A 25,692-nucleotide genomic window follows, 5' to 3' on the forward strand; every position below is an offset into this window, starting at 1 on the left:
TGTGGCTGAGATGTGCCCAAGACTGGACCACTTGTTTTTGATACAATGGACTCTTCATAATGCCAGTTTGGGGACAAGAGGTGATAATTTTGCTTTATGGACTGAGAAAGTCTAACTTGGCCTGGAAAAAAAATGTACACCAAGACATGTGTATAAACTGTATTAAAATGGTGGCCTACTGTTAATTTAAGCAAAAACAATGGCAGGTGAAGGTGTTACGAAAAGTACTACCAGAGAGTCTGGGATGATTTGTTTTAGAGCCCTTTTCCCTTAGCATTGACTCTTGCTATTTAAGTTGTTCCTTTTGGTAGAAAGTATCTTTCCCCTAGTGAGAGTCTGAACACATTACATGTATGGATGAGTATGTATGTGTGATTTGATTTGTTTCCCTCATACTATGAATCCTTAAAAAAAATTTTTTTCCACTCCAAAACATTCACAACAGCGTTACTAGATTTCCAAATGGTGGCCTTCATACTGCACAGCTTTTAGTATTTGCTACACATTGTAGATAACCAGGTTGCAACCCAGCCCTCGTGTGGTATGCATTTAATGCTGAATGGTGCAGTCATTTTCTTTTTTTTTTTTTTTTTTAAGATTTTATTTATTTGAGAGAACAGAGGGAGAGGGAGGAGACTCCCTGCTGAGCAGGAAGCACAATGTGAGACTTGATCCCAGGACCCTGAGATCATGACCTGAGCCAAAGGCAACCGCTTCACCGACTGAGCCACCCAGGCGCCCCTCATTTTCCCCTCTGATTAAACTCTCAAGGAACAGAAAAGTGTTTTTGGTAACAAGAAAGTATTTCTTAGTACCTAATTACTCTTGTTCATATGTTTCCCCAAGGGGTCATATGCACGGTAACAACAGTGTTTGGTTTTTAAATGGGAAGATTGTTACTTCCTTAGTATTACGATGTTCCCTACTTTGAGAAGAATTTTTCATTCCTGAGGGTATGTGCATCTGTCTCCAGTTCTTGCTGCCCTCAAACCCGATCTGGCCTGCTGTAAGATCATGCCCCAAGGTTCCACTTTAACAAACAGTAAAGTTGGGTTTTTTTTAAACAAACAAAAAAAACACATTGTGTTTTTTCTCTTCTGTCTTATAATCTGTTCTTAAATTTAATTTTCAAGTGAAGAACAGTACAACTGAAATGAGATAAATGCACAATGTGTAGTGGATTTAGAAGATGGTATGAAACTCATTCAACAATGTGCAATATTTCCATTCAAGTATGTTAACGTAAAGATGTCTAAATGGATCACAAGCTTAAAACATCTCTAAAATAGAAATAAATAGCTATTATCTCATGAGTATCTTCTCTAAGAACTTTAAGTGGCTACAGCTCCATGTCGGCTGGAGGCAGCTGCTTTGTTGTCATATCACGTTTTAGCCAGTCTTGCTTCAGCAGAGGTGTCCACTCAGTCCCTCTCCTACAGCAGGAAAGGAAAAACAGCCAGAATTAGGCAGTCTAATTCACAAACCAGGACTCAGTTCTTAGGGACTCTGGAACCACAATCAACAGAAGTGAAGCTGAGTTTTGTACACACTCTCTGGAGTCTCTGGAGTCCTGTCATCCTTCAAGCCCTGCATCCTCCTCCCTGCTAGATGGGAACAACTACAGAAACAGGCTTCCCAGGTGCTGAGATCTGGATCTTCACATCTGTTGAGTCACTTACAGTACCAAGAAGCACCTTAGTGGGTCTGAGGAATGGAGATTCATTCCCTAGTACTTTTTTTAAAGATTTTATTTATTTTTGAGAGAGAGAGAGAAAACGAGTTGGGGGAGGGGCAGAGGACTCTCCGCTGAGCAGGGAGCCTGATGCAGGGCTCTATCCCAGGACCCCAGGATCGTGACCAGAGCTGAAGACACGCTTAACTGACTGAATCACCCAGGGGCCCCTCATCCTTTCAGTATTTGGTAACCTGTTAATACAGATTGCCATGACATCTTGCTCACTTTTCCCCCTGTAGATGGTTGTTGTTGAAAGCTGTCCAGGAACTTTCTCAGGCTTACCTTCTTCCAATAATTCAGCTTGACTTAATATACTTGAGTGAAGATTTATATTCATTCTCCTGTTTTGTTTTTTTTAAGATTTTATTTATTTATTTGACAGACAGAGATCACAAGTAGGCAGAGAGGCAGGCAGAGAGAGAGAGGGAAGCAGGCTCGCTGCTGAGCAGAGAGCCCGATGTGGGACTCGATCCCAGGACCCTGGGATCATGACCTGAGCCGAAGGCAGCGGCCTAACCCACTGAGCCACCCAGGCGCCCCCATTCTCCTGTTTTAAAATGCTGGCATAGGGGCACCTGGGTGACTTAGTCTATTGTTTCCAACTCGATTTTGGTTCAGGTCATAAGATTGAGCCCTGCATCAGGCTCTGCACTGGGCATGGAGCCTGCTTACTAGTCTTCCTCTCCCTCCACTCCTCCCCCCAACTTGCATGTGGTCTCTCTCTCAAAAACAAACAAACAAACAAACAACACCTTAGAAAAAAAAATGCTGGCATGTATGAAAGCCATGGCAGATATAAAAAAGGCGTTGAGACTTATCAGTAAATATTAACAGGGTTAGATGCCTGGGTTATATCTCTGACACACAAAATCCCAAACATTCACTATTATTTTCACATTTACAGTAAGATACATCTACTTAATTTCTAGTTACAGTGAAGCAACAAACTTTAAGAATTGGCCCTTCTTGGGCAGCATCATAAAGAACTTATTTTTAATATCTTGGACAGGTTTTATGGAGAAGATTTTAGCAGTTTTTCTCCCCTTTGACTATTTTGGTCTCTCCCCAACATCCTGTTTGGTAATGTAAATTATGGGCACCTGGTGGCTCAGGTCAAAATCCCAGGGTCCTGGGATCGAGCCTCAGGCTCTCTGCTCATCAGGGAGCCTGTTCCCTCTGCCCCTCCCTCCCAGCTTGTGCGTTCTCTCTCTCTCAAATAAATAAAATCTTTTAAAAAAAGTAAATTATACTTAATGTTTGTGACAAGGTGACATGGAAGAAGCTCAGCTGAGGATACACCTTCTTTCATGCTCCCCTCCCACCTACACCATCCTATTCTGATTCGAGCAATAGTATAGCATAGTATACCTATGAAGGTTGTTCTGAGAGTAGCTTGTCTTAAAAATAACATTGATGGGGGCGCCTGGGTGGCTCAGTGGGTTAAGCCGCTGCCTTCGGCTCAGGTCATGATCTCAGGGTCCTGGGATCGAGTCCCGCATCGGGCTCTCTGCTAAGCGGGGAGCCTGCTTCCCTCTCTCTCTCTGCCTGCCTCTCTGTCTACTTGTGATCTCTCTCTGTCAAATAAACAAATAAAATCTAAAAAAAAAAAAAAAAGATTCTCTTTAAAAAAAAAAAATAACATTGATGGAACTCAAAAGGGCATTAGGTGCTCATTACCATCCTCTACAACACAACTTTCTCACAGAAGCAAAACCAAGCCTTTCTACCTAAGCAAGAAGATCCCGAAGCCTTTCTTGTGGTTTGGTCACCAGAACAGAGGGAGAAAGGATGATAGAAGCCCTGTAGCAGAGTTCTGTTCGGTTTCCAAACCTTAGAGGGAGCAGGCAGAGACCAAGAGGATTTAGTGAAATGCCAACGAGCTGACATCAGTGGTTCTTACATTTCTGACTAAGTTCCTCACGTAGGTGAACAGGTTCTGGTTAATAAAATTCACTGTTGTGCGAAAGACTTCACGGAGCAAGGATGGTGTGTGATCGGCCACCTTTTTGGCCAAGAACATGGCCAGTATCAGCATGGTCTTCTCTTTCTCCATGTCTGTAGGGTAAGTCTGCATGACCTGCTCCAGCGCAGCAGCGAGGCACTGCCTTCTGTCCTGCAGGGGTGAAAAACAGGGTCACACAGCACCAAGTTTATTAATATCTGCCCTATGAGAGGAAAACAGTCCTCCAATGTTAAGTAGAAAGAAACATGCTTTCATTTCACAGGGAGGAACGTATTAAACAGCTGAGGAGGTTGGAGTAGAGAATGAGAAATGATTTAATTTTGAGAGACAATGAAAAGGGGAGACTGGGCGCACTCCCCGCAGCTGGACACTCATTCACCAAATTCATTTTTGTGGGGCATGTATGTAAACTTTAGACGATGAAACTGAAGAAGCCCAAGTCCTTCCCTGCCTCTAAGGCACTTAAAGTTAAGAATTAGTTAACTACCCAAGATGTCTTAGACCTATCTTACTGGCGCAGACCTAGCTCCAGGGAAGGGAATGAAGAGGCCTAAATGTGCCATTCTCACCTAGCCTGGGTGGCAGGGGCGGCCCATAGACCATTAGACCCACAAGGACCTTCAAGCTCATCAACTCAGAGGCAAAGTTCAGTTAACACTGTGGGAGAGGGCCTAAGGCAGAACATTACAATGTCTATGACAGCTGCTGGAGAACTCCAGAGGAGAGATCCCTGGAGTGGAGACCTGCTTGCAGGCAGAGGCTGACCTGGCTGACTGAAACTTGGAGGACAAATACATTTGTATGTAGTGAGGAGCATTTACATTTTCAGCTGGTAGTCAAAGGATGGAACCCTTCTCTCCTCTGAACTCCTGTAGACATAGATTTAACAGCCTTGGGACAGTTCTCTCTCCCACGATGTTTCTTCAGGAAGGACAGAGTACCTTATGGGACCCAGCAAGGGTTGGAAGCTCTGTTAGTATCTGTGCATTGATTATAACCATCAAGTTAAGAGTAGCAGGCTAAATAAAATGTCACTTTTCTTGTGTCTTGACATTCTCTACTTACATTGTTATTCAACTCTCTGAAACCGAAGAAAGAATAAGTTATTTGTGGAAGAGTCATATACATTTTGTTAATCTGCTTAGATTTGTTAATCTGCTTGACTCTGACTTAAGGTTCAAGTTTCCTAAATGTCAAGTAAGCTGATTCTTCTGAAAGACAATTAACCACGCTATGATTCTATTTCCAGTTGTGTTGTAGACAGTCATGAACTGAGGCACCTCACTGGACACTGGTCTGTCTGAGAGGAGAGAGAGGACAGACCTCGATGGTTTAATTAACAACTGAATGTTAAAAGACAACCTACTGAATGGGAGAAGATATTTGCAAATGAGATATCTGATAAAGGATTAGTATCCAAAATAAAGAACTTATACAACCCTAAAAAACAAAGAATCCAATTTAAAAAGGGCAAAAGACATAAACAGCCATTTTTCCAAAGAAGACCTACAGATGGCCAAAAGACACATGAAAAGATGCTCAACATCACTCATCATCAGGGAAATGCAAATCAAAACTACAATGAGATACCACCTCACACCTGCCAGAATGACTAAAATCAGCAACACAGGAAACAACAGATGTTGGTGAGGATATAGAGAAAAAGGAACTCTTGTGCACAGTTGTTGGGAATGCAAACTGGTGCAGCCACTCTGGAAAACAGTATGGAGGTTCCCCAAAAAATTAAAAATAGAGCTACCCTGTGACCCAGTAATTATACTACTGGATACCTACCTAAAGAATACAAAAACACTAATCGAAGGGATTTTTTATAGCAGCATTATCTACAATAGCCAGATTATGGAAGCAGCCCAAGTGTCCATCGATTGATAAATGGATAAAGAAGATGTGGTATACAGTGAGATACCACCTCACACCAGTCAGAATGGCTAAAATTAACCAGTAAGGAAACAACAGGTGTTGGCGAGGATGCAGAGAAAGAGGATCCCTCTTATGCTGTTGGTGGGAATGCAATCTGGTGCAGCCACTCTGGAAAACAGGATGGAGGTTCCTCAAAAAGTTGAAAACAGAGCTACCCTATGACCCAGCAATTGCACTACTGGGTATTTACCCTAAAAATACAAATGTAGAGATCCAAAGGGACAAGTGCACCCGAAAGTTTATAGTAGCAATGTCCACAATAGCCAAACTATGGAAAGAACCTAGATGTCCATCAAAAGATGAATGGATAAAGAAGATGTGGTATATATATATACTGTGGAATACTACGTAGCCATCAAAAACCCCCCAAATCTTGACATTTGCAATGACGTGGATGGAACTAGAGGTGATTATGCTAAGAGAAATAAGTCAATCAGAGAAAGACAATTATATGATCTCTCTGATATGAGGAATTTGAGAGGCAGGGTGGGGGATCGTGGGGGTAGGGAGAGAAAAAGTAAGACAAGAAGTGACGGGGAAGGGAGACAAACCATGAGACTCAATCTCGGGAAACAAACTGAGGGGTGCTGGGGGGTGGGAAGGTAGGGACAGGGTGGCTGGGTGATGGACATTGCAGAGGGTATGTGCTATGGTAAGTGCTGTGAATTGTGTAAGACCAATGATTCACAGACCTGTACTCCTAAAGCAAATAATACATTATATGTTAAAGATGGGGTATATATACCATGGAATATTATTCAGCCATAAAAAAAAATGAATGCTTGTCATTTGCAAAAACATGGATGGAGCTATAGAGTATTACGCTGTGAAGTAACCCAGTCAAGAAAAATACCGTATGATTTGGCTCATATGTAGAATTTAAGAAGCAAAACAAACAAAGGGGGACAAGAGACAAACTGAAAAACAGATTCTTACTATAGAGAACAAACCACTGGTTACCAGGGGAGGTGGGTGGGGGATGGGTGAAACAGGTGAAGGAGATTAAGAGCACCCTTATCTTGATGTTCACTGAATCATATACAGAACTATCGAATTGCTATATTGTATACCTGAAACTAATATAAGTCTACGTTAACTACACTGGAATTAAAATTTTAAAAAACCTGACCAGGGCGCCTGGGTAGCTCAGTGGTTTAAGCCGCTGCCTTCGGCTCGAGTCATGATCTCAGGGTCCTGGGATCAAGTCCCGCATCGGGCTCTCTGCTCGGCGGTGAGCCTGCTTCCCTCTCTCTCTCTCTGCCTGCCTCTCTGTCTGCTTGTGATCTCTCTCTGTCAAATAAATAAATTAAAAAAAAAAAACAAAAAAAAACACCTGACCACTGAAAAAGTTCTCATGCGTCCTAACCCGGGAAAGGCAGTGGTGGATTTTCTCACTTACTTCTTCTGACAGTCTCCTATTCATGAACTGCATTGCCAGGTTCTTCACCAGTCCTGGGTGGATGCTGCGATCCATATCGTCCCCTATTTTGGCGAGCTGCCTGGCGATATCCTGAATGATTTCCTCTTGACCCTGAGAATCTAAATGTTCAGACAGGGGCACAGAGACACAGCGGATTCAGACAATGGCCCTGTCTGACCCCTCCCACTCCACCCTGTACCAGAAACAGAAGGGGATTCTGCTTTGGAAGACAGCCAGCCCGTTCACACAGCTCACCGCAGTGGGCTTGCCAAGCATGTGGTTTATTCTAGAAGAGCTGCAGTGTGAGGACCTGGAAACTGCAGCTCAGGGCAGCCGGGACAGGGTGCTGGGGCCAGGAAAGGGTCTAAGTGAGCAGAAAGACTGGAGAAACAGGCCCCTCCCTGCACACAGAGTCAATATTTGCCTGTGAAAAGGACAGGGACACCAGGGCATCTGTGACCATGGGCAGCTGAGGCATGAATTTGATGGCACCCTTCCTGGCTGCCAGTTCTCTGCCCCATCACATAACAGGTGTAGCCTCCGTTAGGGCCGAGGCTCTGCCGCCAACCAGAGTTAGAGCCACTCATCTGCCAGAAAGGGCAGCTCCTTCTCTCTGTCTGAGACCAACCCCCCTTGCCCTGCCATCTGCCCTCCCCCCTCCTTTTCCTCCCTTAGCACTCACTACTAAACCATTTATCTATGTTCTTGGTCTGACTCCCCTGCCAGAAGGTAAGCTTCCTAAGAGCTCTGATTCTTAAATGGTTTGTTTACTGTCAAATACACAGCACTGAAAATAAGGCAAGGCACACAGGAGGTGCTCAATAAACTGCACAAATTATTGAGTCAATGAATGTATCCTGTACCTACTAGCTCCTAGTAAGTTCTCAATAAATGCCAGCTGTGGTTATATCTCCCATGAAATCCATTTTTTCTGTGTCTGCACCTTCCCACTGGCTTCTTATTTACCCAGGACGGACATCTCAACCTCTGCAGTGCTTGCAGCCATCACATGACATGATGCAAGGAGGCGTCCCGTCTTATCTCAGAGCACAGACACCCCTGTCTGTCTTACTGTCACCAGCGCCCCCACCCAGGTATGGGTTCTTTGCCAGCTCTCACCTGGGTCATGATAGCAATCTCCGAGCCCCCTCTTGCTGCCTGCCAGGCCCTTGCCCACTCTCCACGATATGCTGTGGCAAGCAGGGCATGGAGATGCAAAAGTGAAAGAGGCTTTGAGGGGGTCGGGGGTACCAGCTGGGACCCTGTGCCCTCAGCATTTCACCTGCCCCTCACTGGTCTTGACCATGACCTGTGGAGCATGGCTAGGACATCACTTCTCTACTCCTTCAAGGGCTCACAGTTGCTGAAGTGACAAGCTGCAACCCAGCCTCAAAACACCTTGGACCTTAACTTGTACTATTCCCTCCAAACACACTAGCCAAACCCAACTATTCACACGACCTTCAACAGTCTTTCCGCCTGCAAGTGTCTACTGATGCTGTTACCGTCACCTCTTACCAGTTTCCAAAGAATCAAAATGTACCCCTTCCTTCACAGGCCAGCTCAACTGCAGTTCCAGCCAAGCAGTCTCTCCTGATTCCCCAGAGCTCCCGCCGCACTCACCGCCTCACTGACCTCTCTGAGCTTTTCTACTTTGTTCCAGCAAACTTCAGGAGTCCTGGCAGATTCAATCAGTATTCAGCTGAGTAAATGAATTCACCAACGGAACTGTGGTAAACAGAGCCTCTATTCTGCCTTTTGCTTCCAAATCTTGTCAGGTACTTAACCCACAGGCCAGTTTTCTACCAGAGGTGAGGTCTGGTATACAGCCCCATAATCACTTTTACAAATGCCCTTTGAGTGAAGCCAGGCTTTGCAGTCTAAGGGCAAGGAATGGTACGGAAGAGCAAAGGACAGCCCAGGCAGCCTCTGGTTGCAGTTATCCGTGCAGCAGCTTCTGAGAACCAAGCCATTCCTGCCCCCATGCCCTCCCTAAGCCTTCCCAGAGAGGACCAGTTGCTCTAACTCAAGTCTAGGGCCACCCCTAAACTTGCCTGGGTCCTAAACCACAGAAAGTCTTTGGCACACCCTGGCTCATGGGTAACTCCCGCCATATCCCATCCACCCAAGTTAAGATAGAGTTGGAGGTCCAAAGGCTGGATCAGTTGTCGGTCTGCCCCACGGCCACCAGAGGGCAGTGCAATCTCCTATGCTGGGAGATGGCCGGGCGGCAGGAGGATTTGACTCTGCTCTCTGCTGGGTTGGGAGGCCTGGGTCCAGGTCTTTACCAGTCACCTTAGACTTTTAGGGCAGTGATTCTCACCATGGCATATGCCTCATACACACCTGGGAGTCTTACCACCCTAGAGCACACTGATTCAGGCAGCTGGAGTCGGGTCCAAGGACTATGCCTTATGAAAATGTTCCTCATGGAATTCTAACATGCTCAGAATTCAGGAGAGGCTGATTCTGAACATGCTTCCCAGCTCTGCTCCCTCAGGACAGCCTCCATCTGTGGAGGCTGCACCAATGGCAGAGAAGGGGTACCGCAGGGATGAGGGTGAGGAGACATGAAGTCTGGAAATCAACTAAGTAGAAACTCAGGCCTGCGCCACTGGCGTTATCAGGTCCAGACCAAGCCACCATATGACACAAATATCTATGATGGACTGACACGAGGTGGGAGACAGCCCCAAGCTCCCTTCCAGAACATGGGTTCCCTGCAGGTTCCTGAAGACAGTAAGCCCAGATCTGGGGCAGAGCCACTGTGCCAGATGCCTACCTCTCTCCTCACTCGGCAGGAAGCGGCCGCAGCGGTTGCCGTCTATCTGCAGCCCATCGTCTTGCTCCTCCTGCAGGTGAGCCGGCACGGGGAGTTCCCGGCCCAGGACCTCCAACTCTTTGTGGAAATTAGAGTCGGAGCAGCTTTGGAGGAAGCCAAACACCAGCAAGTTTGTGATGCGCTCATCCTGGAGGCCTGAGCCATTGCTGACCTAAGATAAAAAGGGAGTCAGGGAGATGTGTGGGAACCCGGGCCAGGCCCAGAGGCCCTGCCTGCAGCTGAGCTTGGCAGGAGCTCTGGGAACAGCTGGGCCTGAAATAGCTTACTGAGCCAAGATGTCCGAATGACTCTGTGGGCCCAAAAGGCAGTGAGACCCAGTGGGCAGAGGTCAAGTCTGCAGTCAGTGCCTGCTTTAAGCAGTGTCTCCCGTAGGTGCCAAAGAAAAAGTTCTAATTCTGCAGACATTTGCATGACATCCTGAAAACACTGAGCTGGGGTGAGCTTGCTTTTGGAGGAAGAATGTCCAAAGGCTGTTTTAGGGAAGTCAGCAAATATCATTTGATGCCATCCTTACACCTGCATGCTTTGGCTAACTCCCATGTATCTTTTAGCAACTTCAGCCCACCCTATCACCTATGCATCCAGTAGTTAGAAGCTCTTTCTTTTTCAGAGTCTCCTTTGTGGGCTAAGATGCATTGTGTGACAGCCCATTTTCCATAAATCCTGGGCAGTAATGACCACAGATAATGCCTCCCTTTGGGCAGACTTGGTTTGCTTCAGGAGGATATGACCCTTCACCACAATCCAGATGTATGGGGATGGCTCCCGCTCTCACACAAGGGGCTCGGCCCCTCATCTGCCAGCACCACTTGCCGTGGGAGCTCGGCTCAGCATCTGCGCTCTGGGAGCCAGGAGGGTTGTTTCTGGGGTATTGACTGTCCTGGGACAGTGTTCTTGGCAAACAAAGGTGAGCGCTTCTACCCCAGCAGCCAGCTGTGCTCGGAGCAGGCAAAGAGACCTAGGATGAGCAAGGGAATCATCCAAAAGGCTGGGGATACTGAGATCTCCCAGGAAAATGTAACACGCACATACTTGGATAAGAGAAGCTCAGTAGAAGAAGATGAAGGTGCTGGTAACATTTATTTGTCTTCTAAGTCCTGAAAATTTCAGGACTTTTTTTTTTTTTTTTTTAAATTTCAGAAAACTGGGCGCCTGGGTGGCTCAGTGGGTTAAGCCACTGCCTTCAGCTCAGGTCATGATCTCAGGGTCCTGGGATCGAGTCCCATATCGGGCTCTCTGCTCGGCAGGGAGCCTGCTTCCTTCTCTCTCTCTCTCTGCCTGCCTCTCTGCCTACTTGTGATCTCTCTCTCTCTCTCTCGCTGTCAAATAAATAAATAAATCTTAAAAAAAAATTATAAAAAAAAATTTCAGAAAACTTTTAGGACAGTTTTTAGAGGACAGATTGTTTTAAATAAATGAAATGCATAAACAAGGTGCTTATGTATTGTGATTCAGCCTTTCCTTCTCCAGAATTATTTCTTAAAAGGGGGGAAGTATCATATAAAACCTCTACTATATCAGATTCTTACAATTCTGGTACGTTGAGGCCAGGCGGCTCAAGACAGCTCAGAAACTCAAGAAAACCCTTCATTTCTACCTGAAGGAGAGGTCTTGGCCTGGAGAGAAGAAAGGAGGGCTGGGGCTGGATTGTGAATGCTCAGTCCCAGCTGAAAAGCAGCTGGATAGACACTGTTAGACAGGCACAGGTCAAGAAGAGGCTATACTAAACCTAGTGGGCTCAGAGCTAATAGTATTTAATTCCAAAAACAAACAGAGCTTGTGAGAAATCAAATATGAAACTGGGACCTTTAAAAAAAAAAGATTTATATATTCATTTAAGAGAGAGAGAGAGGGGCGCCTGGGTAGCTCAGTGGATTAAGCCGCTGCCTTCGGCTCGGGTCGTGATCTCAGGGTCCTGGGATCAAGCCCCGCGTCGGGCTCTCTGCTCCGTGGGGAGCCTGCTTCCTCCTCTCTCTCTGCCTGCCTCTCTGCCTATTTGTGACCCCTCTCTCTGTCAAATAAATAAATAAAATCTTTTAAAAAAATAAAAAATAAATAAAAAAAAAAAGAGAGAGAGAATATGAATGAATGAGCAGGAGGGCCCCAGGAAGAGGAAGAGATAATCTCAAGCAGACTCCACATTGAGTGTGGGGCCCGACGTGAGGCTGGATCTCCCCACCTGAGCTGAGCTGGACGCTCAACTTACTGTGCCACCCAGGTGCCCAAATGTGACTCTTTCTGATCTTCCAGTGATAAAAGTTGAAATGGATGTCTCAAAAGACATAAAATTTGACAGCCATCTATCCTTCTAAATCACAGGAAAAAGCATGTTAAGAGAAATGATCAAGGGGCACCTGGGTGGCTCAGTTAAGCAACCAGCTTTTGGTTTCATCTCAAGTCATGAACCTCAGGGTCATGGGATGAAGCCCCATGTTGGGCTCCACACTCAGTGGGGAGTCTGCTTGAGAGTCTCTTCCTCTCCTGCCCATTCCCACTCTAGCTCTCAAATAAATAAATCTTTAAAAAAAAAAGGGAGATATGTGAAAGTAAATCTCATGCTATAAAATCAGTTTCAGCATAGAGAAAAAAAATGGAAAGCTATCCAATGTGTTTTGACAAACTAGAACAATCCAGGTGCCTAAACCTGGCAAAAACAGCACCATACAGTTAAAAACAAAACAAAACAAAAAAACAAACCAATTGTACTTATTTTGTTTCTCTAAATACAAAGAAAAAAAAATCAAAGAAGAATGCTAAAATGGGGGCGCCTAGGTGGCTCAGTCGGTTGAGCGTCCGCCTTTGGCTCAGGTCATAGTCCCAGGGTCCTGAGATCGAGCCCCATGTCAGGATCCCTGCTCGGTGAAGAGTCTGCTTCTCCCTCTCCTTCTGTTTCTCCCCCTGCTTGTGCTCTCTCCTCTCCGTCAAATAAATAAATAAATAAAATCTTTTTAAAATTTTAAAAAATTAAAAAAAAAGAATGCTAAAATGTGGATGTACGGTACTGTAACAGTTAAAAAAAAAAAACCAACACAAGACATGGTGTTCAAGCAGTAAGTCAGACACATAATAGATCAAATATTGCTTGACTCCACTTCTCTGAGGGACTGCAAGTAGTCAGATTCACAGAGACAGAGAGTGGAGGGAGCTGCCACAAACGGGGACAGCAGGATGGGAGTTAGTATTTAAAGGGGACAGAGTTTCAGCTGAACAGGTGAAAAGTTCTGGAGGTGGATGGTGGTGATGGTGTCACCACAACATGAATGTGCTTCATGCTAGTGAACTGTGTTCTTAAAAAAGGTTAAAATGGTAAATTTTATGTTATGTATTCTGCCACATTTTTTTAAAAACTGGAAAAACCTCCAAAGAAAAAAGTTAGAAAAATCTACAACAGGATGAAAACTGTGATGGAGGCCAAACTCTGAAATGTAAGAGGAAATTGCTCAGGATTTCACTGTGAACCCCAGCTCCATGAGACACTGGGCAACTTGTGCATCTTTGTTTTCTCACCTTGAAAAAGAGAAAACACTGGGAGTAATTCTGTCCCCCTTCCTCCACTGGAGAGTTTTCAGGAGAGATGGACAAGGTGGACAAAAACACTCGTGGAAGAGCCACACAGCATGACATGGCAATGCTGTTCTAAAGCAGACATCTCCACAATACAGGAAAGGACACAACAGTTGCCAGGTTAAAAGGGACAAGAATGGGGGCACCCAGCTGACTCAGTAGGTAGAGCACGCAGCTCTTGATCTCGGCATCCTGAGTTTGAGCCCCACTTAAGCGTAGGATTTACTTAAAAGAAATAAATAAATAGGGGCACCTGGTGGCTCAGTCGGTCAAGTGTCTGACTCTAAACCTCAGCTCAGGTCTTGATCTCAGGGTTGTGAGTTCAAGCCCTGTGAGGCCTACTTAAAAAAAAATTAAATAAGATCAACCACAGTACAGCAGTAGACTTGCCCTACAAGAAAAACTAAAGGAAACCTTATACATATATCCATACACAGAGAAGACAAGAATGGACAGGAAAGGCGCCGAACAGAAGGGAATTTTGGGTACCGAAATAGACCTTTATCTGGACAAAAGGAGCTGCTGAAATCTTCTGGCCAAGCAGCTACCACCTCTGCTGAGCCTGCCATGTCTCGGACACTCCGGATACCCAGCTGAGAAGCCTGGCGGTCTCTGCTCTTCAGGAGAGCATCCAACTACACCTTGAGCACCTGCCAGGGGCTAGGCGTTGCTAAGAATTCAGAAATGGTGGGCCACCAAGTTTACCATCCTTAGACTTTTTGCACATACCTCCCCCAAGAGCGGGTGAGGACAAAGGCTGCTGCACACAGCATGGACAAAGAGGAGCCCCTGGGGCTGGGGGCCTCTATAGAAGTTGGCAAAGAAGGGAAATAGAAAAACTATATAGGACGTGGATGAATAGAGAGCTTTTGACTGGATAGGCCATGATTTTCTCTTCCAGCTAGTTAAAAGGGAAGTACAGAGAACGCATTTAGGTACCATTCTGCTGAAGCCAGGGGAATGGCCAATATGACCTCGGGGGATTGCTTCCAAGAACTCTAGAGTTTCTAAATGGTCCTGAATCAGAAAGTTGCCTTGCCCTTCCAGTGAGCAACCAGGCACAAGGTGGAGGGAAGAGGACGAGGAGACAAGACAAGGTCTTTCTTCTTCTTTACTGTGCTCCAGTAAGTTGTGAATGTGAAGCTCCTCCCGCAGCACTGTCAGAGAAGGGGTCAGCGGGGTCCACACTGACAGCACACACACGACAAACAAACCGGCCCTGGTCACATTCACTCCCACACTTACTCCCCCTCCCAAAGCATTCCTCCAGGAGAAGCCCAAGAGCTGACCTTAGAATCCATGGCACAGGTGGTCTGGCAGGCTCCGACTTGCTTCTGGCTTTGTGGGGGTCCCAAGTCAGCAGCCTGGAAGAGAACACACATACACACAGAGTAGGCAGCTGTTCCCTGCAAGGACCCCCCCTCCGGGACCCTCAGGAGAGAATTAAGGGTGCCATCCTGAGCCCTGGCTCTAAGGCACGCTCCAGCCACAGAAGCCAAGCTCACACCTTGCCCATCCCAGCCACACTCACCCAGGATGCTCTTTTCTCAGCACAGAGCCTGGGAAGCAACCGAGTGAGCAGACTGTGAAATTTTCCTCAACATGGACACTTGCCAAGGCACTGAGAGCTCCCCAGGGTCAGTTCTCCAACCTCAGAGTTCAGCTCTCCCACTCAGAGCTCACTGATCACAAGACCTCATTGATCAGGCAAATAGGGCAGTCTAGTTCATGAATTCTTTCTAATCAAATACTTACATTAGTGCATTTCCTACAAGAATAAAGTTAGCTTGGGCTCCTGGGTGGCATAGTGTCCGACTCTTGCTTTCAGCTCAGGATGTGATTTCAGGGTCATGAGGTTGAACCCCAAGTCGGCTCTGACTCAGTGTGGCGTCTGCTTAGGTTTCCCTCTGCCCCTCCCTACCCCCCCTCCACTGCACACTCTCTCAAATAAATAAAATCTTTTTAGAAGGTGAGAAGAAAGTTAGCTAATAAAGTATACCTAGAAGCTTTCAGGGACTCTCTTGTGATTACTATGACCACTAATACCACCACTACACAAGCCTTCCTTCAGCATACAACCATTCTCAGAGCCTTCACATTATCTCTTCTGTTCCACACAACTATGCTGAGAAGCAGGTAGTGTACTGGGTTGATCCTGTTTTAACTGGATGAGAGAATAAGGTGTGGGGAGTAAGAGACAACCAGGCAGACCACTTCTCCCCACAGGCCACATGGTTTCAGTGGCATTCATATAGAAAAAACTCTTGTAAAATGTAAAGAAAAAGAAGCTTTGAAAATAAAATGTTTTCTTAGCATTTGGTGGCCAAGAAAGAAAGAGAATATATATTTGACAAGTACACAAAAGATTAAATCTCCTCTATGGTATTTATTCCAAACACAATAACCCTCATAAACAACAGACTGGACAAAAGGCAACTGGGGATTGAGTTCAAAGAGATTATGCCCAAGAAATGGAATATACATAACTCCAGGAGAGATCCTGAACAATGGTTTCTATAGAACAGTATCAACAATATAATACTACCTTAAAATGTATCTCCCTATGTATGTGTGTGTTTACATACAATATTAGGTTGAACCAAATGAAATGGTCATCTTATGGGGTAAAAAACAGCCAAATCTGGCAATTTTATCTTGGTTCTTAAATGTAGAGGAGATTAAAAAAAAAAAAAAAAAGAAACAAGAACAGACAACCAACTCCTCTGTAGGAAGCAAAAGTGAGGCTCCCACATGCAAGTGAAAAGGAGGCCAAAGCACTAAGGGAAGTCATGCCTTTCCACACCAGGCAGCCACGCACATTTGTAGAATACAATTATTCTCAGATGTGCCCAGCTCCTGGTCTCAGGTGCTCCTGTAGGCCTTTGGGGGTCATGCAAAGCTAGAGGCTGCAGCCCAACCCTCACACTGCGAAATCTGGAAGAGCCCACCCCCATGGCTGGGTATGGCCTGGGGGTGTCAAGAGCAAAGGACTCACATGTATTTGAACTGGGAACCAACAAGGATGCTACATTATGGGCCATCTACAGGCCCTCCATAGGGAAGAGCTGGAGCCATTATCAGAATCAGGACAAAGAATAAAACAGAACACGCCCCCAGGAAAAGGGCCACAGAAGCCAAACCATGTCTACAAGTCACTGCCAATTCAAAGGTGCAGTGAACAGAACCCCGGCCTCCAGCTTGTTCTCTCAAGAATTAATTCACACATGGGGCTCCTGGGTGGCTCCGTCAGTTAAGTGTCCAACTCGCAGCTTCCCCTGAGGTCATGATTTCAGGGTTGTGAGATAGAGCCCCTGCAGCTAGCTCCCAGCTCAAAAGGGAATCCGCTTGAAGATTCTCTCCCTCTGCCCTCCTCCCATTCATTCCCATGCTTGTTCTCTTTCTAAAATAAATAATCTTTCTTTTTTTTAAGAAAAGGGAAATAATTCATATAAACCTTTGATTTCCTCCAGACTTTGATACGAGAATAAAAGGAAACCTTGCTTAGAATGGAGTCATGGCCAGCAGGGGGCGCTCTTCTGCCCTACGTCTGCTCATGAATTTCGGACCCAACCGGAAGAACTATATCCTACAAGCCTGACAGTACTTTACTACCTCACGATCCCAGCAGGGGCAAGAAAGGTTTTCCTCCTGCCCCAGCAACAACCCAGCCAATGACACTCTGTTAAAGTCAGCCAATGAAAGGCCACTATACTCAGAACTCCTGGATTACTCCAATGGGCTTCTTGCTTTTAACCTCCCAGCAGTCGTCGTTTTGTGAACTTCCTACGGTTTTGCCTACCTTGCTTGTCCTGAATTATAATTCTATACTATTCGGGAAGAAAAAGCCCACTGCTACTGGTGAAATCAGTGGCAGTTTTCTTTCTCAGGTTAACAGTATTTGGTGATCAGAAGTGGGACCCCCAACAGCTGCAAGGCTGGGGAGTGAGCAGGTGCCAGGACCCAGAGTTAGTCGGACTTGCTGGTTTCTGACCCTGTCTTTTGATGATTTTGAGTTCTGCGCTCCTTATGCTTGACCTTTCCAGGCTTTAAACTTGGGACTTGTTTTAAGGTCTTGTCCTTTCTCAGAGTACTTGTTTGGCCTTTGGTCTGACTCCATTTTTAGGAACCGATTGTTCTGTTGGAATTCTGATGGTCTTCAGTCTGACTGCTTTGGGACCAGGCTATTCCTACTGAAACTTTGCTGTTGAGGAACTTTTCTTTTTGCTCTAGAGAAACAAAAAACACCTAAGAGATGGGATTCCAGTCATACAAATGCCATTCTTCTGAGACCCTGGCCAGGTTTTTCTGTTTAAAAACTACATTCCCCTCCAAAAATAAAATAAAAAATAAAAACTACATTCCCTTCTCATGTACATTTCAAACTAAGTGGACCGACTTAACTAAAAGTAATTTAGAATGTCAATGACCATGAGGAAGTTTTTTTCTCCCCAAACTTGTTTTACTCTAAATTAGGAAGCTGTAGCCCCTAAAAGTAAAAAACTGAAGGGGATGTCTTTTTTTTTTTTTTTTAAGATTCTACTTATTTGACAGACAGATCACAAGTATGCAGAGAGGCAGGCAGACAGAGAGAGAGGAGGAGGAAGCAGGCTCCCAACTGAGCAGAGAGCCTGATGTGGGGCTCGATCCCAGGACTCTGGGTCATGACCTGAGCCTAAGGCAGAGGCTTTAACCCACTGAGCCACCCAGGTGCCCCAGATGTCTATTTTAATTGGCACCTTGAGGCTCCCAAATGTCAGGATTCTAGGTTTGCCTCTTTGCAAGATACTACTTTGAAATTAACTGAGGCAAACAGTTGAAAGAAGTCAAAACTGCTTCTGAAGTCCTCACCCACCCCCACCCTTGTTTCCAGACAGGAGGCAGCCACCAGTCCTTAGGCCCCAGCTCCCATGCCATTTTCCTCTATTCTTTCTACCAAACTTCACTTACTTTAGCTCCAAACCTCTTGCCACTCTCTCCTCTCTTAAACCTATTAAACCTTGCCCCTTTAAAGATTAATCTTCTGGGGCACCTGGGTGGCTCAGTGGGTTAAGGCCTCTGCCTTCGACTTGGGTCGTGATCCCAGGGTCCTGGGATCGAGCCCCACATCAGGCTCTTTGCTCAGCAGGAGCCTGCTTCCCCCTCTCTCTCTCTGCCTGCCTCTCTGCCTACTTGTGATCTCTGTCTGTCAAATGAATAAATAAAATCTTTAAAAAAATTTAAAAAAAAGGTTAATCTTCTTAGGATCTCAATAAACCCCAGGTTTCTTATGTTTCTTGGACTAAGGCCAAACTGCCAACCATAGAGAGTTTCCTAAAGTAACTGAGGGCCCAGTAGGTTGCTAAAGAATTTAACATACTCAAACTTACCAATCTGGTTTCTCAAATTTTTATCAGTTAGTCCACATGCTCCTTGGTGAGGGCCAGGCCAAACACTTGAAGAAACCAGCCTAATGGAACATCCTGAAGGGGATTTAGATAACCAAACTCCTAATTTTGGGCAAGGTGCTAGAACACTCATTGGGAAATGTTTATGGGCAATTACAGTAGCTTTTCCTAAGCCTGCTGATTGGAATAAAATTCAGGTTTGCAAACAAAGCCTGATGAACCTGCTCATGACTATTACAATCAATTCCAAAATGTTTTTAAGCAAGGTTCTGGTCTTCCTTTAGATGTAATCCACCTGGGTAGCATTTATTTCTGTTTGTTAATGGGCTAGTTTTTCTCCTTTAAGTTAAAAAGACCAGGATGGAATGTGAAACGATGTCCACTCCAGATTTAGTTCATTTGCCACAGCAGCTGGCTCGCATCCAGGTAAGTCACCTAAAAAACCACTAAAATTCTTAATTTTCAACTTTGGCAAATGAAGGCTCCTAAACAAACCCAAAACCTCCTAGTCTCTGCTATTATTATTGCAAAGAGCCAGGGCACTGGAATAAAGAACGTTACAAACTTGAGCACTTCAGGAGCCTTTAACCCCACAGCCAGCCTTTCCAGGATCCAACTTCCCAATAATGAGGTTCCAAGAAACTATAGGGGCTCTTACCAATCCTCCCTCTGAATTGGCTTGCAGAAACCACCCTCCAGATCAGGACTTAATCTCTGTGTGTCCATACTGACACCAGAGCCATACTCTTCGGGGCTCGGCCCCCCTGCTATGATGCGGCCCCCACAGCAGAGCACTAAACAGCTCAAATAGCAGGGGTCTCTCATAAACCTCAACACGTTCCTGTCTCTGAACCTATTCCCTTTGTCTAGAGATACACAACCTTTTCTCCGTTCTTTCTCCGTTTTCATTTGCTGGGGTGAGATTTTTTTTTAGAAAAGTATCAGGCTGGAATTTCTTTCCCCAAAAGGGGCAAATAATTCTAGAATTTGTTAGTTAGTAATCAAAACAGCCAACCAGAAAAATCAGACCAGCCTTTGACATCTTTTATTTGTTCCTTCTCTGATGGCACTATAGATGAGTCTGGAGACACTGATCATTTACTCCTGTCGGATCAGTTGCTTTTCTCTTTTTTTTTTTTTTAAAGATTTTATTTATTTATTTGACAGAGAGAGAGAGATCACAAGTAGGCAGAGAGGCAGGCAGAGAGAGAGAGAGAGAGAGAGAGAGGGAAGCAGACTCCCCGCTGAGCAGAGAGCCCGACGCAGGACTCGATCCCAGGACCCTGAGATCATGACCTGAGCCGAAGGCAGTGGCTTAACCCACTGAGCCACCCAGGTGCCCCTGCTTTTCTCTTTATGGGCAAAATCTTCAGTCGATCATCGGCAGATTCCACAGTGCACCTCCCATCAAGATTCAAAGAGATTCCTCAAAACTTCTCCTTAGCATTAATCAACAACATATAAACAAAGACACCCAAGCACTTCCAGGTATTAAGCCCATAAGAGTATGTAATGTAAGCCTCATCACATCCTACACTAGTCCCTGGAATGCCCCAGTTTTACCTGTGAGAAAACCCAGTGGCCAAGGATGGAAGTTAGTCCAGGACCTCTGAACAATGAAATAACACTGTTATCCCAGGGCATCCTGCTGTCCCTAACTCCCATATGCTACTGACATCCATTTCCACTAAAAGCAGATTTTTTTTCACTGGAATTGATTTATCCAGGGCATTCTTAGTATTCCCATTGATAAAGAGGAAATGGTAAATACCATTTGGGGCATGCTACCGCATGCAACTCCTTCTGAAGGCACCGAGCAGCACTGTCACCCCCACCCCCCCGCCATGGCAGCCCCACAGGCTGAGTTACACGCCTTTACTCAAGTGTATCTTAGCCCAGGGGAAAACTGCAAACGTTTATACCGACAGTCTGTATGCTTTTGGTGTAGCTCATGACTTTGGAGTTTTATGAAAACAACGAGGTGTCCTTGCCCCCATTTGGGATACAATTATAAAAGGCTCCTATGTCCATAATTTACTGGATGCCCTACTTTGTTACTGGCTCCTCTGACTATTAAGATTCCGGGGCATTCCAGACTTAACTCCCTAGAATTCAAAGGACACCACCCCGTTGACAGTTTCTCTCTCTCTCTCTCACACCCACACACCCACCATGCTTTCAAGGGAACCAGTAGCCAAACCTCTGTCATGTTCCAGAGGGATATTCTCACCAATGATAACCTGGAAAAACTGACCAGAGATACCCAACTGACCCCAGAGAGGAGAAAACAATATTGGAAATATAATAATTGTTCAGTGGTTTGATAAAAAGAGAACTCTGGTTTGGACCAAATAACCCAGCCTTACCAGAAGTTCTAAAATTTCTGCTGTTGATCACTGTACGTGCATTTCACTGTTGATCTACTGACAAAACGACAGCATTCATGAAGCAGTACTAGTGGGGAAATATTAATAAGGCCACAAAAGCTGTCCACCTCACTTGTCCCACCCATCCAAAGTACAATCCAGGGAAAGCTGTTCAGATAAACGGACTTTATATAGTTTTCCCATAACAAGGATGTTGAGGATAAAAAGTTAGTCATAACTTGGTATGTTTTCTCTCTGATCAAAGCTTTCCCATTTACACTAGCAAATGCTTCTCCTGTGGCTAAAATTCTGTTAGAAAAGATTATCCCTGGTGCCTGGGTGGTGCAGTCCATTAAATGTCTGATTTTTGGTTTCTGCTCAGATCGTGATCTCAGGGTCATGGGATTGAGCCCCACATCAGGCTTCACCCTCAGCATGGAGCCTGCTTGAGATTCTGCCCCTCCCTCTGCTAGTGCTCTTTCTCTAAAAAAATGAAATAAATCTTAAAAAAGAAAAAGAAAAAGATTATCCCTATCCGAGGAACCCTTTCAAACTTCAGAGTGAACAGGGAACCCATTTACTGATCAAACTTGGACAAGTCTGTCCTTTCATTGTCCATACCTCCCTTAATCCTCAGGGTTAGTCAGATACACTAGCTTCAGTATTAGAACTCAGCTGGCAAAATGCATAAAGACCCTCCAAATACCTTGGCTGAAAGCGCTGCCACCAGTCCTTCCAAATCTCAGATCTGTCTTATGGGAAATCCTAAGACTGGCACCCTTTGATACTCACAGGACATCCAGTGCACTTGGCCCCTGCCTCCTTCTGACCCACAATTGATAAAAGAAGACCTCCTTCAAATTGTAAAGGCCTAATAGTGGCTGGGTGATGGACATTGGGGAGGGTATGTGCTACGGTGAGGGCTGTGAAATGTGTAAGCCTGATGATTCATAGACCTGTACCCTGGGACAAATAATACATTATATGTTAATAAAAAATTATAAAGGCCCAATTGCATCTATTAAAAATAAGCACACTTTGGTAGAGCAGTCTTCTCACAGTGCACTCCCAGGAGACAACAACCTTAAGCATCACATCCTGCAATATGGAGATTTTGTCTATTGGAAAAGACACCTCCAGAAAGACTCGGCCTTATCAGAGACTGCTAACCAACTCTTAAGCCATCAAGCTCCAGGGAAAAGACTCCTAGATTAACATAACACATCTACAGAAAGGACCAGACCCTGGCTGAACCTGCACACTGCCTGCTGACCTGGACGGAAAGGCCTGGAACTGAAGCAGACACCACTGGGTGAGACAGCTTTCCAGGAGGTCTGGAGCAGGCCTATACAATCTTTTTCTCACTACTCCTTCTCTCTTTCATGGAAAGATGATGTCCTTATCTCCATCTCCCAAGCCCCTGCAAAAGGAGGAAACCTCTTCTCTTGATTATGTCCTTTTGGAAACAACCTCCTCATGATTCTGGGACTCATTTCTCACTTGCTTTTTCTGAAGGGTATAGAAGACTCAGAATTCACAGAAGTCGTTTTCTTTTTTTCTTTTTTTAAAGATGTATTTATTTATTTATTTGACAGAGAGAGAGATATCACAAGTAGGCAGAGGCAGGCAGAGAGACAGGGGGAAGCAGTCTCCCTGCTGAGCAGAGAGCCCGATGCAGAGCTCCATCCCGGGACCCTGAGATCATGACCCGAGCTGAAGGCAGAGGCTTAACCTACTGAGCCACTCAGGCGCCCCACAAAAGCGTTCTTTCATCTAACCTGTTAACTGATTCTGGATTCCTATCCAAATTTATGGTCTCTGAACTTGCAGCTTCACAGGCTATATCATCAATGAAACATTTGATTCCAAACAGCTCTTTGAGATACAACAATGCTGACTTAAAACCTCACTTTAAGTTTTGCTGTTCTGCAAAAGTCCAGCAGCTATGGCTGCATTTTTACACCCGCACTGAATCTTCCCAAGCATGCTCAGTGTACTCTTGCAGTATCCAGTAGTACCTTTCCTGTCCCTTCACAAGCAGAGACTTCCAGGAGGCATGCCTTTGTAGGAAGAACGTTTCTCCCCCATGTCAGAATTAAGGGCCAATAAATATTTCAGCTGGCTATTTTCAGAGTTAGAGTCCTGGCTTAGAAACATCATATAATTTGGAATTCATGTTACTTCTTCAAACAGAAATTAAAATTGAATTATTTTAGGTTTTGTATTTTGTTTTCTGTCAAACTTTCTAAAAGCGATGTACCCAATCACACGATGCTGGCTCGGTGCTTCAAGATGATCTTCAATGCTTACATTTTTATAAACAGGCTATAGGTGGGAAGTGCCAGAGAGTTCTCCCTCCTAACCCTCCTTGCTATCAAACACTGCCTTAAGTGGTTTCCAGCTGCTATGCACTTTCCCTCCCAAGAAGGACATGACAACCAGGGAAGGTCCTTCTTGGCACTGAGGAACAAAACCACTGCATATGGAAAACCTGACTCTTGATCAGCAATGCTTTCAAAAAAGATCTTGATCAAAAAGGGAAAATGTGAAAATTAATAAAAGGAAACCTTGGTTAGAATGGAGTCGGGAAGCCAGCAGGGGGCGCTCTTGCACTTTGCCAGCAGATACTACTTAACTACCGCAGCAGGAGGAAGGTTAGGCTCCCCCCACAGCCCAGCCAATGAAAGTTACTATACTTCAAACTCCCAGTTTCATCCAATGAAATTTTGTTTCTAACAGCCCTCCCAGCTTTCCCCTTTCCTCCATAAAAGAGTGTTCCTCTCCTTTGTGCTGGGGAGTTGCTTATGGCTTTGGTGTGGCTAGCTTGTCCCAAATTGCAATTCTTTGCTATTGATGAATAAACCCATTTTTTAAAAAGATTTTATTCATTTATTTGACAGAGACACAGGGAGAGAGGGAACACAAGCAGGGGGAGTGGGAGAAGTTCTGAGAAGCAGGCTTCCCACTGAGCAGAGAGCCATGATCCAGGGCCCTGAATCGTGACCTGAGCCAAAGGTGGGCGCTTAATGACTGAGGCACCCAGGAGCCCCAATAAACCTATTTTTTTGCCCGTAAAAATAACTGGCAGTTTTGTTTTTAAGGGTAAAAATATACACATCCACATCCTCAGGTAGACTGTCTTCTTCGTTCAAATTGTGATTATATTTCCACTTCAATAGGTATTTTTCAAAACGTGTTTTATTTTGCAGAGGTTTGTTCTCAACCAGTGATGACTTTGCCTCCCCAAGGAACGTGTGGCAGTGTCTGGAGACATCTCTGGTTGTCTGGGGAGTGTGCTACTGTGCCGCTCAACATCCTACAGCGCAACGGGGCAGGCTCCTGAACGAAGAATTCTCTAGCCCAAAGTGTCAGCAGTGCTGAGGCTGAAAACCCTAAACACCCTCAAATACAATTAATGCCCTATTATTGAACATTCATAGTTTCTACTTTTTCACCATTAAAAACAGGACTGTGATGAATACCCAGGTGTAGTGTTTTCCTAAGTCCAGAATCAAAGGAGACAGATGTGAAAATTCAGCATGTGCACAGGCACCACAGTGGTCAGGAACAACAGGGACTTGTAGCTCAGCTGGGCTCTGCCCAGGAAACATAGGCCTCAGGGTCACTGACACAGTACCCCAGGGACATGTGGCCCAATGGAGGTCTTTAGGAAAAGGGGTAGCACTCCCACGCCTGGCTAAGCAGAGCTGGGGGGATGCATGAACCTTCAGGGCAGAGTATCCACCTGCATTTGGTCTACCTCTGGCTTCACTGCTTGGTTCCTCAAGAAGAAACTCAACGAGTCAACCACCAGCTGTGAGCAGGACCAGGCATACAGGAGTGAAGACCCACGGAAAACCTCAATGGCTCCATGGCAAGAATGGCTCTATCCCCGAACCCCAATTCCTAGCCAAAGTTGCCAGCAAGAAGGAAAACTCAAGCCAACAAGAACCGATGTCCTCTCTTTTCTGAGATTCAGTGGGGAAATGGCGAGGTAGATGGGAACGGGAAGCAGTAAGCCACTGGCTTCCCTCTGAACAAGGCTTGCCATTTACCTAGCATGTTCACAGCCAGGATTTCACCAGTCCCAAGACACCTGTGATGGATGCAGCCTGGGACTTGAGATTCTGCACGGCTGGTTTCTACCCTCTCTCCCCAACCCTATTAGTCTAGGATCGTGAGGTGCAGGGAAGGCAGATATTATTCCTTATAGCAAGACCCCAACAACCACCACGTACTGACAACATCCAAATACACCAGCCACAGGGCCAGATCACCTCTGCTTGTGGTTTCTCACTATTCTTCATGACATCCCTGTAAAGAAGGCGCCACTTCTACCCTAATTTTCAGAGTCAAGGCTGAGACTGGAGGGTGCCCAGTGAGGGCAGGGAATACCTCAGCACCTGCAGAGTTGCCCAAGCTGGGAATGTGAGGCAAGCTGGTACCCACCTCCAGGCCTGTGTTCCGTGAGTAACAT

The 25,692-nt window shown here is 45.4% G+C and overlaps 1 protein-coding gene across 2 annotated transcripts in view; it reads right to left on the reverse strand.

Annotated features, from left to right (window-relative positions):
- Positions 1-784: 784 nt before the first annotated feature.
- Positions 785-25,692, reverse strand: part of BID (BH3 interacting domain death agonist) — a 50,783-nt gene continuing 25,875 nt past the window's right edge. For both annotated transcript variants that reach the window (XM_046010982.1, XM_046010981.1), the window contains exons 2-6: positions 14,755-14,829; positions 9,842-10,052; positions 7,039-7,178; positions 3,636-3,848; positions 785-1,433 (exon numbers count right to left, since the gene is read on the reverse strand). In XM_046010982.1, the coding sequence (XP_045866938.1) occupies positions 1,422-1,433; positions 3,636-3,848; positions 7,039-7,178; positions 9,842-10,052; positions 14,755-14,766 (588 nt within the window). In that variant the 5' untranslated portion in view covers positions 14,767-14,829 and the 3' untranslated portion in view covers positions 785-1,421. The remainder of the gene's footprint in view (positions 1,434-3,635; positions 3,849-7,038; positions 7,179-9,841; positions 10,053-14,754; positions 14,830-25,692) is intronic.

This window comes from Meles meles, chromosome 7 (assembly GCF_922984935.1).
Source record: "Meles meles chromosome 7, mMelMel3.1 paternal haplotype, whole genome shotgun sequence".
NCBI lineage: Eukaryota > Metazoa > Chordata > Mammalia > Carnivora > Mustelidae > Meles > Meles meles.